This window comes from Athene noctua, chromosome 1 (genome assembly GCF_965140245.1).
Source record: "Athene noctua chromosome 1, bAthNoc1.hap1.1, whole genome shotgun sequence".
In the NCBI taxonomy this organism is placed as follows: domain Eukaryota; kingdom Metazoa; phylum Chordata; class Aves; order Strigiformes; family Strigidae; genus Athene; species Athene noctua.
The window spans coordinates 128,898,715-128,916,296 of record NC_134037.1 but is presented as its reverse complement, the minus strand read 5'-3'; the positions used below and the strand labels follow the sequence as shown (position 1 = coordinate 128,916,296).

Here is a 17,582-nt window from a genome sequence, read left to right as displayed (position 1 = left end):
TGGGGCTCCTTTACCCAGTGGCTCTCCCTGCCAGGCCGGCCGCACCCTGGAGGGAAGCCTAAAGGCAAACTCACCCCCCCTTTGTGAAGGGCTGTGGGAATCACCCATATGTCAACCTTCATCTGGGGCTTGGGGTTGAAACCCCAGCATTTCACCAGGTAATTGGGTGCTTTGCTGAAAGTGGGTGATTCATCATCCTGTGGTTGGCCATACAGCCAAGGTGATGCCAGAATCAGAGCTGAGAAAGTAGTTCAAGATCTCATCTTTCAACACCCTCCTTCCCCAAAAGTGAGTTCATACTCCGTGATACCATATCTGTGGTATGGCAGTGACTGAGAGCACCTGACAATATTTGCAAGTCTGGTCTCCTGCACAGAGATAGGAGAAAGTAGCTAGCACAGCATGTAACGTTTCACTTCCCTGCCCCCCCCCCCCCCTTTTTTTTTTTTTTTTATATTAATTTGCAAAAGGAGGCTGCTGACAGATGAAGAACCTTTAATTGGAGAGCTGATTGTGCATGGGACAGGAATGTCCATGTCTTAGAATAAATGTGGATTTATTTAGGGCTCAGTAAAGTCATCGTTTAGAAAACTAAGTATGAGTTTGTGTCATACTAGCCCTTCCACACTGCTCCCTGTATGGACACAGCATACCTGAGATCTGCCCTTAGCTTACTATACACTTGTGTCATGCCACCCAGTGCTAGGCTACAATCTTTTGAAGTGTAAATCAAGAGTTGGCACTGTTTTTATGGCTTCAAGCATATATTCAAGCTTTTCAAACTTTCCAGTATTGAAGAAGCAGACTACTGTGTGTTTTAGCACTCATTTGCTCTTCATAGGTATCAGTCTGTTTCATTAAAAACACTGATTACTATATAAGAATCTCAGTCCCATAATCTGGGCACCTGAGGTAGGTGATAGGAACTTTCTCTTTAGACAAACCCTACAATCTAGTACCATTCTGTGCTTGCTTCCCACTCTGAAACCTTTAGTATGTTCACAATTTCTGTATATCTTCCAACAATAAAAGTTGCTTTTTGTAATCCAAAACATGGCCTTAAGGAGCAAAACCGAACATGAAAACCCTGGTGCTGTTGGTTTGGAAGGGAGTTTTAAAAGCCAGATTCTCTTACTCCTGCCTATGATGAACTGTAATTTTCTTCAGGATGAGTCCATGGATTGCAAGGAGAGGAGTAATGGAGGCATTAATACACTGTCACTGCTGAGACTTGCTTTGTCCAGGTACTAATATGGACATTGGAATCTCTCTGGAGCAGAAATCTATCAGTGTGTGAATGTGAAACTCTTTGAGACATAAAAACCAGCAAAGATCATCCTTTTCTTTAATTACTTATAGTAGACTATGCAGAATTTCTTAGATCTATTTTAGACAAATTGGAGGAAGAAGATTCTGTTGTGAATTGTTCAGTTTCCTAACACTATGGTTTTGGTGAAAGATACACGCTTTTCTTCTGTTCTGCAGGAATTGCAGAAAAATAATTTTTTTTCCTCTACTGTTTCCAGATTGAAAAACAGAAGGGCCTTCTTTTCAAATGCTATTTGGAAAAAAAAAAAAAATAAAATAAATTTGCAAAATGGAATAGGATCTGTTTTGTAATGGGGTCTGATTAAAACTGACAATGGTGTGCTGGGAAGTGTCTTGCATATTTTTAGTACAGAAGTATATTGTTTAATGTGGCCATTTGGTTTTGATGGGTTGAAGCTATGTTTCAGGCAGCATTTGTCAGTCAGAGTTTTAATTTAGTTTTGCTTTTTGCAGTTTTAATTGTGAGACTACATCTAACAAACTTGCAGTGCTTCAAAATAAGAAGGGATAGCACACAATAGTTTAAGGTATCCTCAGTAATGCACATACATTGTTGTATGAGATACTATCTTTGGTCTATAGATAGAGGTATAGGTAGGTCATGGAGCCTGACTAAAATCAAAGGGAGGGTTGATGCTGCTCAGTGTCTGTCTTAAAATTTTCTGAAGGCTGTATAATCAGTGGGGACAGGAGCTGGAATGCGAATTCAAAATTCCTATTTACTTGCTCAATTTGCCTTAAACTGTGTTTCCCTGATTCTTGTTACTAATCTGTTTTATTGCTTTACAACCACAATGGACATGGACATGGACATTCATGAAGAGAGGGGCAGATAATGCTGATCGCTTGTGTCTCCTTAAGGAAGTGTGGGATGTGGACACTGGGCATATAGAGGAATGTCTGCCTTCAGCACTTGGGTTTAGCAGATAGATGGTCTAGCACTTCACCTTAAACCAACTTTCAAATGCACTGTTATACATGAGGTGAAAATGAGTTTGATTTCTGACTGGTTTGTGTTTATTCACTTGGCAGTTGTCAGGCCCCTGCTCTGCAGGGAAGAGGATCAGAACCGCAAGTTCACAGTGGGTCAGGACTGGGTGGGCTGCGCAAGCAGGTTTGTGTAGTGCCTGATCTTGCCACATGCTGCTCGGGAGGAACAACTTATCAAGTCTAAACTGATAGCTTTTTTAAAAAAACATTGATTCATTATTGTTAAAATGTAGAAGACTAAATATTCTGAAAAAAGAATGTGAAAAGGAAAATCGGGCATCTGAGAAAGATCTGACTCATGATAAGCTCCTGTGAACTTTCCACTATAAAGCAACACGCTCCACTCTTTCCATTTAAGGTTTGTCCAAGTGCCTCCCTTAGCCAGTGTTCCTCCTTGCCAGTTAGCCTGAGCTCCCACCAGCCATGCACAAAAACCTGTGTTCCATGGTGGTCTAATGCTCTGAATTTACTCAACTGGGGAGGCTGGTATTACGCGCACGCCTTTAGGTGGCCTTAAGCAGCTCTTGTTTTTTGTAGGCATTGTTTGTTATAGGGTATTGGGAGGTATTTTGAAGCTTTGATGTGGTAGGATGTTTAGTGTAAACATGTGGACTAAGCATTGCTGCATAAATGTCTGCTTAATTGGAGCTACATGATTACAGGAGAGTGAGATAAGAGATCCACTTGGTCCTTCTGGTGCAGTACTATTAACCCCTCCTTGAGACAACCAAGGCTAAATTGGATCAGGCAAAGAAAGCTTCTACGTGGAGGGCGGATGGATGTGACATAAAATTGAGGGACTACTCAAGGCATGCTCCTGTTACTGCCAAAAGGACGTTCCTGAAGACTAGGGTCAGTTTGTATATTCTGCAATATAAAATTCTGTTGCAAAAATCTTTAGGAAAATATTTTGCTAGATTGTCTTGTTGAGTTTGTTTTGCTCAAGATTCTTTGCTGCAATAACTCCTTGAAAAATGAAGCTGAATCTGTCCTTGTGGTTTGTTCTGAATAAGGGATGAACTTGGGCTTTGTTAATCCAGCTTATTCTGCAAGCTTCATTTGTGTTTGGTTTAAGAAAACCAAGTAATCAGCAGTACATATTACACATTCCACGCTCAGCCTCGCAAATAGATGCTGTGCAGATTCAGTAGGTCTGACTGCACTTGTAAAACAGTCGTAATGTCTTGCTTTGTCCCTTTTTTGTTTAAAGCAAGCAAAACCAGACTACAGCTTCTTTTGAAAAGCAAAGCATAATCTTGAGACATTAAGTCTTGTAGAGGTCAATCCGTTTAGCTGTAGATGTACTAAAAAACCCTAAATTTCAGTTCACAAGGAAAATCCTGGTCCTTTGACAGTTTGTGTAGTCTTGAAAAAATATGTAGAGACCTCTGGTGGGAAGAAAGGAAGCAGGATTTTTCTGTGTTAAGCATAGAAAGTGAAGATGCAGAAGTGGAGAGATCTCAGCTGTGGTATCACCTCTTGCTATGCCCGTTTTAATGATTACACTCTTGAAATTTCCTAGCCTTGTTAAGACTTGAAGGGAAGACTAGAGGGAAGAACAAGCTTTTTCTTGTTTTAGGGGCTTGATGCATGCTTGATTCAGTCTGACGTGGTAGTGCTGTGAGATGGTTCAGAAGTCTGTTCACAGGCCTTGCACAGGAGTCTGCGGTGAAGTGGGAGCAGACAGGCTAGAACAGGTGAACATGACAGCCGTCTTAACTTAATTTGCTGGTGGATGTGTCCTGGCATCTTGTACAACTACAGGGGACGATGTCTGGGTACAGAGTGTTTTGAATACCCTTAACTTCCACTGTGGAAACCCCAAACCCCTTCCTGAAATGCAAAACTTCATCTTGTGATGTACTGCATCTTATCATTAGCTCAGATGGCTTTTATCTACATGACATTTTATTTTCTTCTTAATGTTTCTGGCTTTTGCAATCAGTGCTGTACCTTCACTCAGTAAGAGGGCTCATTTGGCAAACGCATCAACACAGGACATAATTCTTACCATTGTCTCTAGGCCTGTTTAAAGCATCGGTGGTGACTTGACTGCGCTTCCCAGAGTTGTAGGCAGCCATGGAATTTCATTGATTGTGACCAACAGGAAATTCTGAAGGAAAAAAACTTAGTACTAGGCTTGTGAAAGGCCATTGCTTGATTAGTTCCTTGGCTGATGGTAACATATGCCATAGCATAGGTCCCAGTGCAGAAGACTGCACTGCAAAGAGAGCTTTTCAAAGTAATTATCTGTGACTTGAGGAAAAGTAACATTCATCCTGAATTAATGATGGTATAGAACTCATCACATTTATTTTTAAGAGACTATTAGCCTTGATAGTGTTCCAGCAGTTGTGTAGAAAGCTGCGTGCTGGCGGGGAGGGAGGATTGGTTCCTAATGAAAACCTTGCACATTGTGCTGGTATGCACAATGCAGAGAGGACAAAAGGCTATTTTTTAAAAAAAACAAGACCCAACAAACTTATCAGAAGTGCTTTGACATTACTCCTCAAGTAATTGTTTTTATCCTTCAATAGGTGCGTTTGCATGCTATTGTGCTAACACTGCTGCTTCTCTTGTTAATTATACTCTTTTGGGCTTGCTTCACAAGAATAGTCTAGCAGCCCGTAATAATGAATGCAGTTCAAATCAAATACAGTAAGAATAAACAAGCTCAACTAAAAAAAAAAAAAGGGGGGGGGGGCAAACCCCAACACTTAGGCAATTTGAGGCCGAAACAAGCATGCAGGCTGTAGTGTGTCTGTGTACAGACAAAAAGGGACCTCTACAAAAATGTACCTTGTCCATTACATAAAAGATTATTGACTGTTATTTAAATACAATGATACCTTGTTACAAACACATGCTGTTACTATTTTCTTTCACAAAAGGTTGTTAGTAATTGGTCTTGCCATTTGCTTCAGTGTCCATAATTAAAGTTAAGTGCATTTGCAACTCTTTCCAGCAGCAGCATCTAAACGAGTCTTCTGAAGGTTTTTTTTTTGTTATCAAATGATAAGTTAGGTGTAGAAATAGGTCCTGGTTAACGTTATCTGCTTCTGCTAAAAGGTTTACAAAGCAAGAGCTGATGGGAAACCAATACCTTTTATGTTGTTCTTTCACAAATGATATTTGGAGAGTTCTGTAATCAAAATATTGTGCCAAATATTTCCTGGAATGATCAAACCCCAGAAGACCTTGCATCTTTCACAACCTCCTTCTGAGTCAGTGAAATTTGTGGCATATAAGGTGATGATCAGATGACATCGTTTTTTCCAGTCTGTGGAATGTTTTTATTACTTTATTTAATAATTGTGGATATGGCAAAGTCTGGTTCTGTTATTTTTTATTTTTTTTTTCTTTAATCAGTTGTTTCAACAGGAGAATTGAAGATACCAGAATCATGGCTTCCATCTGTCAGGAAAAGCAGGCATGGTTTTGAATTATAGATGTTTTATTAATCTGCATTTTAAAGCTAATTTTAGTTACTTGGTATGCAGGGCAGCAATGAAGCTCTTTTTCTGAGCCACAGACTTTGAAATCATAATTTTCCCTGCTTCTTTGCTGAGTAAGTTTCACTTGTAAATACTAAAATAAGTTTACTGCTATAAATGGCCTTTCTTCAGGAATAGTTTTTTGTGAACCACACAAAAATGAGTAAGTAGCAAATGCAAGTTTATGGTAGGCTTTATAAAATATGATCTTTTAGTACCTGCTGCTGGGCCCCTGCCTTTCACGGTGGCGGTGTCTGGCACCCCAGTGCTGCTGACTTCCTTCGGCTTCCCCTGCCAGGGATCTGCCGCTGCTTTGGCAATGCTATGTACTGGCATGGCGTGAAACGCAAAGCACCACCAAGGCAATCATGTTAGATTCCAGTACAGTATGAAATACTCCTGCTGAAAGGCTGGTGGTGTTGAATTGTCTAGATTAAAGTAATTACTTAGCGTGGAGATGTAGCTGTTCAGCTACAGCCCAGTTCATTCCTCCACTCCAACCCCATCGTCTTAGGGTTAGCATTGTGTTGTTCCTTACCTTAAATGTACTGGCTTTGTTGGAGCTGAGTAAGTGACTATCTAAAACCTGCTGGGATTAAAGGAATAAGAAATGATGTTCATGCAGCACAGGATTTTTTTTATTTTTTTTTTTATAGCTGATCATTAATATTTGTTCATCTTGCACCATTGTGGATTTTGTATTTGGAATGATCTCCAAGTTTACAAAGTAAACTTGTAAACTTACAAAACTGGTCTTCAGCCTAATTCTTCAGAAGTGATTTTTATTTGCTTTTATTTCTGGTTAATGAGCAGCCAGGTTTATGATGTTGAAGGAGGGGAGAAGTCTGAAGGAGGAAAATATCAAATGCTTTAAACGAGCAAACTACATTAGGTGGTTTTGGCTGTTTCCTAGCACTGAGACATCACTAATAACCTTGAATGCAAATTTCCTGATTAAAATATGAGCTGGGCTTTTTCTTCTAGAAGTATATTGGCATAAAAGAGCAATGAACAGATTGTGAAAGAGAAGGTTGCTCCTGGCTTTGTTTGTAAAACAGTTCTATGGAGATATTTTTAAATTCTTGGATTTGTGACTTTCTTGAAGAAAATCCCTTAGAAAAAATGCTGTTCTTTCTGTTTTCAGTTAAGCATGTGGTATGCTCCATAGGGAAACTCATCCTTTAGGATATTTTCTTTCCTTCTCTCCCCATTTAATTTTGCTAAATTTTCTGTCCCCATATTGTGATGACCTTCCTCATTTTATTTTGGAAAAGTACCTCTGGATGTGGATTTCTCTCATACTTGAAGCTGAAGGAGCAAAGTGTACTCAGTACTTAACAAAATAAATATACCAGTGAAGGAGCCTAGGGGAGTAAATGCTGCCTGTGCTATCTCATCGGCATGGCTTGGTCTTCTCAGTCGAAATTGAGACTCTAGTTGGCTTTTTCATGGTGGTGTGTTTCTTTATATTCCTGGCCAAGGGAGTTTTTCAAAATTTGGAACTAAATCCAGGCTTGATGACAACTGTGTGTGTATGTGATGCAGACGCAGCTCCCGCTGGAGAACTGCATTGAAGCACCAGCTGTCTCTGACAACCTGTGTAAAGCCAAGAAAGCAGTGGCACACTTTAAAATTAAATAAGAGAATTAAATGTAAGATCAATTACCAACATGGGACATGCACATAGCAGTATCACAGGACATGACTGTCATGTTTAACTGCCCACCTCTGCTTTTTTTTTTTTTTTTAAATTTATTCTTCCCTTGTCCAGACTGTGAGGGATTTGTGAATTGAGGCTTGTCAATACCTGACAATTGTTTTATGCTACTTAGTTTTTCAGAGTTACTTTGTTGTGTCTATATATAGCCTCTTCTTCACTCTTTCTTTTTTTGAAGCATCTGGAATAGCCATGGGTCTCTTCTAGAAAAATTATGTGTTGCAGGACTGCAGGTGTGGATTCATTCCTACTTTGAATCAACTTGCTTTGGCACTAACACTAACGCTCCTCCTGTTTCCTCACTTTGCTTTGCTCCCTTGCTTCTCTTGGCCCATTTGTTTGCCCATGTGTATAAATGTTCTTGGGCCATCTCCACTGGGGCTGGCCTCCTGGTTTAGATGTTGGCACCACGTGGAACTGGGTGTGCTGCTTCACTTTTCCAGCTTGTGTCATGTTTTACTCCTGGGGAGATGATCCAGTGCTGTTGTAAGAAAAAATCAGTTCTGATGCCAAGATAAATAAGACAAGATCAAAATAGATCTAGAGGGACAAAGCAGCATCTTTGTTACCTGAACTGGAGCTGCCAGAAAGGAAGTGACTTGTGTAGGATCCTTCTTAGCCTCCCTCACAGGATCTCTGGAGACCTGAGTGCTCTTCTGATGAAAAGCTGTGGAAATTTATTCTTGAAATCCATGTGTTGGAATTCAATTTTTTCATGATCTACTGAGTATACCATGAAGAATGTCGTCTTGTCTCGTACATGTTTTGGCTGGCTGGTGTTCCTGTACACCTGAGCAGGTTAAGGCCACCACAAGCGTAGTGTCTGGCTGACCTGGCGAGAAGAGATAGGGAAGAGACATTCTGCCAAGCACTGTGTCCCTTCAGATGAGAGGGAGAAGAGGTGAAGAGCTGGTGGCAGTGTGGAATTGTGCTCTTCCTGTTAATCTCTGCAGGTGGTGTTCTGCCTTTTCCTACTGAAGCTCTTATTTGTGACTCCTGGGACACAGAGTCCCACTCTGAGGGAGGGTTGTCCTCAGTGTAGCCACTGGTACTGCAGAAATGCATCTATCTTTCACATTTTTAAAATGTTTCCTTCCCTCCCCCACCTTCCCCTGCTTTTGGCAGTTTTTTTGTACTCAGAGGCAAGCTTAGGAGAATGAGTCAAGGTTAAATTGAATTTGGTTGATGAGCTAGTTTCTGAAATAAGTCAGCTTTAACGTGTAAAGTGAAATAACTCTGGAAAAAGTTGTTTATTGTAGGCATGCATTTGGATTTCTTTGCTTCAAGGAAATTCCTTGGAGGTGTTGTTTTTTCCTGGTGACACAAACGCAGCTCCCTCACTCAAAGTGAGTGGGGCTATGTGCCAACAGATGAGAACCTCACATCTGACCCCAAGTGGGCAAAGAGCTTTTGAAGTACAACAGGATGACCTCATTACCAAGCTAGATTTTACAGAAGAAGCCTCAAGCAGAGCCGACCTAGACTCTAGGTCACCTAAACAAGCCGTAAGAGTGAATTTACACAGTTTAAAATGCAGTAGGCTATTTCACTTTCAATTTATCCCAACCTGGAAGTTAAGGAATATATTAAAGGAGTAAGACATGATCTGTTTTCAACTCTGTTTTTCAGAAGAACTTTAGTTCTGATGAGTTTTAAATATAAATTGTAGGTGATGTATTAGCTTTATTGTAGCCTGCAGAAATGAACAGCTCAGTGGGAAGTTATATAACACAGTGGCCAGCACTTCAGTGCTTAAAATAACTATTAAAACAGTTGGATTTTAATTTGAAAAGTTGGTTATGAAGTAGATAGTCTCCCTGTGATTAAATACTGGGATAGCAGTATGAACACTGCTTTTGATATTCAGAATACTTGTGTGGATTTTTTGGGGTGCATCTTTTAGTAATGATTTGAGCACAGTATATCTTGACTTTTCCTCAGTTACATACATTTTTTTCCCCCCATGATTTTTTTTAACATGAAAGAGGGTTTGCTGTGGCTTTAGAAAGGCAAGGATTTTTATACCAGTGTCTCAAAAATCTGAGTAGCACTTTTTTTTCAGGCAGAGTTGCAGGTTTAGTACTTTTAAGCGGAGATGTGAACTCCATTGAAAATAATTTGTGGGTGGATTTGCAGCCAGGCTTGTTGGTGGAATTTGGGTCATCAGCCAGAATAGAGGGTCAGGAGTCTCTGGAAGTGGGACCAGAAATGTGGTCATATGATAGGAAGTGTATCATAGGCCAAAAAAAAAAAAGCCTGGAAGTTAGTTCAGTATCAAAAATCACTGAGATAACTGTGAAACTAATAATGTAGAGGTAATAGGGCTCTAACTATTAGCCAAGAAATTTAAAGAGAAAATAATTTGTATTGGAAACCTCAATAAAGGACACTTTCATCTACTTCATTACAAATACCAAATAAACAATTGCTTGGAGAGGCACACCGAGTTTCAACATGTTTGTCCTTCTGAGTAGAAGTTGAAGAAGCGCTGATTTACCTGTCTGGTTGTCCAAGGAGATTTTGAGGAGTAATACTTGATTACTCTTGTTGTTAGAGGTATTCAAGTAGAAAAAATAATCCTTTTGGGGATGCAAAATTAAATTGCCTGTTTTCTTTGATACTTAGCATTACCTGTGTAGAAATTCAAACTAGAATTTGCACTTATGTTTATTTTGGGTATCAGATTGTTTTCAAGGTGTCTTTAAAGAGGTTGGATCCTGTTCTCTGCCCGGTGGAAGAGTTCCTGCTCAGGTGTGCTGCTGGCTCTGGGGAGATGCCCCACAGGCAAGGAAAGCAGGAGGAGAACAATGACATTAGTGTATGGATTGGAGGAGCCTTTTTCTATAATTACACATTATTTTTCCTGTTAAATGACCGATGCTGAGAGTGGTTTTTAGATGAGCTATTTTTAGGAGATAATGTATTCACTAAGGATGTGGTTATGTATTGCAAGAGTTTTATTATGGATTGTGTACATATTGATCTTGTTCTAAATTAAGCTGTTTCTTCCTTATCTTCAACAGGCAGCCAGATAAACTAGTGGTGGTTTGGACAAGAAGAAGCCGAAGAAAATCCTCTAAGGTTGGTTGATTTCTTAATAACAACTTCAATGATAAGAAGGGTCATCTGTTTGAGGGACTGATTTCTTGAGTGTGGGGAGCAGCCAAATAAATGAGAGAGATTTAAATTGTTTTTCCTTTCTTTTTAAATCAGTTTAGATGTAAAATTCAAAATAAGCTGCTGTTGATGTCAACACTAATTTATGGAAACACTTAACCCTGATTTCAGCTTCGGTTATTTGTTTAGCAGAAGTGTATCATCATCAGTTCAATTTCAGTTATTAATTGCTAGACTTAATTAGAAAGGAGAATCTGTTTCACTACTAGAAGTGTATTAAGCATAACAATAAAAAAAAAGTAATAAAGAATCTGATGTTGCTGCACTAGGGAGATGAATAAGAGGCTATTTCATAACTAGAAAATGCTACAAACCAGTAAGAATCAACAGAGGCTCTTTCACCTAGTAGTGTATACTTGAATTAAATTTTAACATTTTACTTCTGCAAACACTGTGAGGAAGCCTGTGAATTTGTTTTGTGGTAAATGACTTGGTAGCCTAAGGAAAGGGAAGCCCTAAGTGAAGTCTACCTAGTATTTGGGTGTTCATAAAATTTGTCTTGCATGTGGTTGGCTTTTTTGATGTGCAAAAGTTTGCAAGCAGAGTAGCCCTCTCTTCTGTGAGCTTCACCTTACTTCCTGCAGTACAGAATCTGAAAGCCTTATGAGATTACTGTCTATTTGTTAAATGGTGCTCAGTTTGTCTAGACTACTGAATTTTACTGCTCTGACAGGAAGATGCAGTTAGCCTCTGTGGAGCCTCCCTTGGGTCTGGGGTGAAGTGAAAGGCGAGACAGTCTCAGTGTGTGGTTTGGTTTCCATAGAAAACGAAGCATAAAAAAACCCCCACAACACTCTCCATTTACACTGAGATTGAAACAAATGGCAAGCATTTCTAAACCTCCACAGTGTCTAATGACAATGTCTTGTTAGGGTGTGGTATTATTGACTAACAAGAGTAAAATCTGTTGTCAATCCTAGCAGTCAGTTGTTGCTTACGGAGGTGGGGAGCCTATTTCATGTGAACAGCAGGCAAGGAAAGGCCTTTGAATGCTGGTTGCATTGCAGGATTTGTTTTGTTGCCTTGTGTCTTCCTGTGTAGGACATCTGTCCAAAAACTTGTGAAGGGCAACACAAATGAGCCAGGAAAGTGTCCTAACCACTGGGCAGGTTTGCAGGGGGAAGAAGTGTGTGCTGTTTTCCTCCCTTCCCAGGAGCATCTCCTCTTCAAGATGACTCAGCCATACTTGCACATTCCTTCTCCCCACAGCTCTTGCCTCTGACCCTGGTCAGGCTTATGGCAAGCGGTCTTGTCCAGAGGGGAAGTTCTTGAGCTCAGCCTTTTAATAATTCTTTAACGCTGTACTTAAATAGAGATGGTCTAAGCTCCTTTTTTTGGTGTATGCATATAACTCAAAATGGTACTTCCAAGAACTCTAAGAGGGTGGAGAGAGGGCACCCATGATAGAGAAGATATCATGAAATAATTATATGTTGAAGAACTTAAATGTTTAGGAAATCTGATATACAGTTTCCTACACTACTCTGGTGAGACTTTTGGGGGTTTTTTAACCGCTCTTTTTCTGACTACTTTTTCTGATTGTCATGCATATTTGTTGTATTTTATCTTTTGAGTTCTAAGCTATTCTAAGCTGTTTTATCTAAAGATTGGTTACTGTCTGAAAGTGACTGCACAACCAAGTGCCTACTCCAGTGTATGCATCCTAAATTCCGCTTTAGGGTATGAAAACCCAAAGATGTTACCTTGTGAGTAAACAAGGTTATGAACTTAGTCTGGCACCTTTTCCAAGATAACTGCTTCTGTTCCGTGTTTGTACTCTTCAGCAAAGCCAGTCAGACTATTTCTCTTTCATTGAAGGATAATCTAGCTCAAGTTACCTTGAGTTTGTTGCATGGTATGTATTTAGGTAGTAACTGCTGATGTATGGTGTCTGTTGTGGCTTACCCTATGATAACTTTTCTCCTTTATTTTCATTTAATTTCTGTAGAACAGAGAGAGAAAAGAGAATATAGAACAGTAAATTCAATACTTACAGAAACATCTAAAAAGCTTGGTGAAAAGCAAGGTATTTGTCCACGAATGACTGGTTTGTTGAGATTGAGAATATGTTCAGAAATAGAAGCCCTAACAAAAGTCCAGTAGGGCTTTGTGAAGTGATGGGCTTCTGCCTCTGGTGTTATGGCCATGATGCCGTAGGCCCCAATGGCAACATTTCACTGAGTCACTGAGGTGAGATGGTTTTCTGACACTTGCTCAGCTTTTTGGGCTTAAAGTTTTTTGAGCTGGACCATGAAGTTCCAGACTATGTCCTCCCATGAATGTCCTCTCTTCTGATCACCAGGCACTAGGAGCAAGTCTTGGATAAACTGACAGATTTACCTGAGACGCAAGAAAGTCTTTTGCTAAATAATTAATTGATGCTTACTAAGATTCCACAAAGGTACTTTGAAAGAGGCTGTGTCCCTGAGGTCTGGGCAGAGGGTAGAGTTAATTTTAAAGCTTAAGTAGCTATGATTTCTGCTGTTTGGGTCCAAGACTGTAGATCAATAAATGTTCTTGATCTCTTAGTCATCCTGCCAGTAAAATACTTTATTCAACATATTGTTTCATCTAATTGCTTTCTTGGAAGCGAGTCAAATGAATATTTCCTCTTATTTTACTTATGATGGATGCTGTGCTCAGTAAATAAAAAGCATAATAATTTCCTATGTTTCTCAGCTCCTTTGAGAAGGAGGAGGAGAGGGATGAGGCTTTACCTTACTGTAAAGATGTTGTAAAGACTTCTTTGGAGGTTGTAATTTATTTTCTGAACTTTTCAGATCATTGGGAATAAAGAGAGATAGCCCTGTGTTAGTTCACAGACTCCCAGAATGGTTGAGGTTGGAAGAGGTCATCTGATTCAACCTGTCTGCTTAAGCAGGACCACCTAAAGGTGGTTGCCCAGGACTCTGTCCAGCTGGCTTTTGAATATCTTCAAGATGGGACACACCACAACCTCTCAGGGCAACTTGTGCCAGTGCTCAGTCACCCTCACAGTGAAAAAGTTTTTCCTGATGTTCAGAGGAAACCTCCTGTTTCACTTCTTGCCCACTGACTGATCCTGTCACTGGGCACCACCAAAGAGAGCCTGACTCTTGTCATCTTTGCACCCTCCTTTCAGGTATATAAAGACTGCTCTATAAGATTCCCCCAAGCCTTCTCTTCTCCAGGTCAAACAGTCCCAGCTCTCTCAACTATTCTTCCTACGAGAGATGATCCAGTCCCTTAAACATTTTCATGACCTTTTGCTGGACTGTCTCCAGTAGCTCCATGTCTCTCTTGTACTGGGAAAGTGCAAGAGATAGGTCATCAGAAAATGTGGTGCAACTTGGAAGAAGGTATGATGGTGCTATGGATGGATGTATACTGAAACTGGCCTGCTTAACTAATGTAAACTTAAGATACTGTTGAGCTGAAAGCTGAATTCTTGATGTCTTTTGAAGTCCTTATTTTTGTGGTTTTCTATGATTTTGATATGACTTCTGGCCCACATATTTTCTTCTCAAATAAACTACAGTGGTCCCTCAATTAGAAGAAATAATGAGAGACATCATGTGCAGGAGTCTGCATATTTTAATTGCTACTGTGGGAAACATATGATAGGAGCTGTAGATATGTTAAATTATAGTAAGTTTTAAAGCACTGGAAACGAAAAGCAGTAACCATTTAGAAAGAGCATTGAAAAGGGCAGTCTGGTGGATGGATGCAGGACCATAAATGTATCCAGCAGTTACTGACCTTAATGCAGATTTAAGTTACTTACAGCTCTGTTCTGGGTTCCCCTCTCTCTGGGCAAGTCTGATTTCGATACTTTTCAAGAGGTGTGTCATGACCAGATGGCTCTGTATGGTTGGGCATCTTCATTGTATGTGCCAGGAGTTTATGGAAAACAGTGATTTGCAGTCTTGCTATGTTTGGCAGAATTACTGAGCAATCCTAGAACTAAAATGAACTTTCAGCTTCAGGAGGGAGGGAACCTATCTGCTGGTGCAAATGTTGTCTTTCGTCAGAATTGGGTATGTGGGGGCTTGCCTCAACTCTTCAAGCTTCAGTTAGATGGTTTCTAGCATCCATAGTTTAAAGAATGTGGAGCTTGTAGCAGTGGACTTGCTCAAGTCTTCCTCTTTGGTATCCTGACACTGGCATGTTGCCCCTGGGTTTTCAGGCCTTGGGCTTTTGGACTTGCCTTTTTTTTTTTTTTTTTTGAGTGGGGGAGGAATGTCTTTGTTCTAGTGTAGAACAAGGGGAAAATGTGTTATAAGTATGTTTACATTCATTTCACTGAGATGCTCTCACATTTCAAGGCTTTGAACTAAGAAATTTCAATTTGAAAAGAGATGTTGTCATGATGTCAAGGAGGTAATTTCTGCTATTCCTGTGAACACATATGGGCTTCTGGTTGAATTACACACCTCTGAAGAATCAAATTTGCACTTGCTTCTGAGAGCCTGACAGAATTATTCTTCAAAGGTGCTTTTTGTATCAAAGCCGAAAGAAGGTGCCTTGCCTGTCATTTCAGCACTTCTGCTGCAGGTTTATCAAAAACTGTTTAAACACATGGGAGAAGGAGCAATGTTGGGAACAGGGAAAGGACTTGAACAGTAAGAGCAGAGCCAAGAGAAGTAGAGGGACAGGGAATAAAAAGGATCTAGATGTAGGGAGTTAAAAAGATCTCTTGTCCACTTCAGCAGCGCACCTAGCCTTTTTTCAAGGATATGCCATCAATAAAATAGCAGTTGGGTCACCTCTTTTGCTGTCCTTGGCAATCTGTTGCCTTTTCTGGTTGCTTCATTGCCTAGTGCCAGGCCTGCCTGTCACTACCAGCTTCTTCCCTGACAGGAGTTACAAAGGCATGTCATGACTCTAACATGCTAATGAGTGCCTGGGACTCGTGCAGTTCAGTAATGGCACTTCTAGGGCTTCTTAGTTTGTTATTAAAGTAACAAATCATGTTGGGTTGCAAATATAAGTGGTCAAAATTATTTTGAGTTATTCTAATGGTCAGTGTATACCATTATAGGCGTATGATAGAGCCTTTAATAACACAGTTGCAAATTGTTTTCCTACAGCATTGCTGCCTTGTTAGGCAGAGAGTGGTTAGGGAAAACATGAGGAGTGAGTGGTGAGCGAAACTGCTTAATTGCTGAAGAAGTTGGAGAGTGTTTGTTAAAGAAGGCATAGGATGTGAACGGAAAAGACTGCCTCACTGTTATGTGATTTAAATGCTGCCTTGGGGACTTCAGTTTTGTGCCATTCTTGTCTACGAAGCTCCTGACTGAGGTTAGATAGAGTATTAAAGCTAGATTTGATGTGTCTTTCCATTTTGTGGGTGTCGGGGGCATGGGGACTTGCAGCAGTTGAGCAGCCATCATTACAGTTGAAGTGAAAAAAGTCTGTTTTTGAAGACAAAACAAAAGGTTGTTTCATGCTTAATCCCTATAAAGTAAGATCATTGCTGATTTAAGCAGACCATGCCAAATTAGTAGAAACTGGCTATTCTTTTGCTGCTTGTAAATTGGGGGCCATAATACCCTTCTTTTTTTCCAGGCATCCTGCAAAGTTAAATTTTGGTGACATACTGAGGTGCAGTGATGGATGTTCCAGAAAACTATGAGGAAAGTAACTCTGCATTCAGGTTTTTTTAAAATAAGAAGTCCAATAGATAAGGCCAGAAACTGATGAGAAGGGGAAGAGTGTTAGAGAATGTTTCCTACTGAAGACAAGGTTTTGCTCATTGTCCAAGCTTAGCAGCCTTTCTGTAGGTTTTTAGCAGTAATACATGGATGCATATTTACGGTTGTAACACGTGTGTGTGCTGATGAATTGAAGACATTCATGGGAAGACCTCTGGGAATCTGCTAGTTTCCTTGTCTGCTCTCAAGGGACACAGACAGCAATGGGTTGAATGAAGGCTGCCTGGCATTTCCAGGGCTTTGAACTTTCTTCTTTGACACTTGCTGGGTTTTTTGGACTTCATCCCAGGGCGGGAATGACAGGAGCATTGTTCTAGTGCTTAGCCTCTTTAACTGGAGGGCCAAGCACAGAGATTTCAAGATGATCATGGGGATGCAAGCTATAGTCTGGAGTACTGTCTTTAATTCGTCTCCTCCCTTTGTGATGCTGAGCTATGGTACAGAAGAAGCAGCCATCCACAAACTGGCAGTTGAGGTTTCCTTTGGTGTGGGGGAATTGGCAGCTTTTCTCAGTCCATTCCTTTTCCAGCAGGTCTGTTAGCAACTGGATCATGCTGACCTCTGGCTGTCCCCAGATCATGTCTGGCTTTGGTGGTACTCATCACATAGAGCAAATTGGAGTAATGCTCGGTCTTCGTGAGACATGATGCTGGCATGGAGGCACCAGATAAAGGATCTGGCTGCTTAATGCCAGCTCCTCCTCTTTGAGTTATTCATTAATTTTTTTCCTCTTCCTGTCTAAGTGTTCTGCCTGGATAATGCTGAAGAAGAGGGCTTATCCTTGCAAGCTGAGCTGCCCTAAGCACCGTTGGAGACAGCTGAGCTCCTGCTTGGTTCTTGTGCCCTGAACAGCCTGTCACAGAGACAAACAGCAGAGCTGGTCTGATCATAGGCAGTTGGCAAAAATGTTACCAGGAAAAGAAAAGCAGCAGCTTGCTGGCTTACAATAAAGCCACTCCTGGGGCTTTAGATGAGGAGTAATGGTAGATCTGTTTCTGACTTCTGCTTCTAAAAAACAATATTGAGGGCTTGGCTATAGGAACATATTTTTGATTTATAAATTGGTCCATAATTTGCAGCAGGCTTAAAATATTACAGTCAGCTCTAGGATCTTACAGGAAAGTAACTTGTAATTATCCTGCACAAGAGGCAGGATGACACGAGGCAGTAGTGAAGAAAGTA

At 40.4% G+C, this 17,582-nt stretch overlaps 1 protein-coding gene across 7 annotated transcripts in view; it reads left to right on the top strand.

Moving 5' to 3' along the window:
- EHBP1 (EH domain binding protein 1) overlaps positions 1–17,582 on the top strand; it is a 226,264-nt gene that overhangs the window by 21,965 nt on the left and 186,717 nt on the right. For all 7 annotated transcript variants that reach the window (XM_074925462.1, XM_074925197.1, XM_074925116.1 and 4 more), the window contains exon 3: positions 10,554–10,611. In XM_074925462.1, the coding sequence (XP_074781563.1) occupies positions 10,554–10,611 (58 nt within the window). The remainder of the gene's footprint in view (positions 1–10,553; positions 10,612–17,582) is intronic.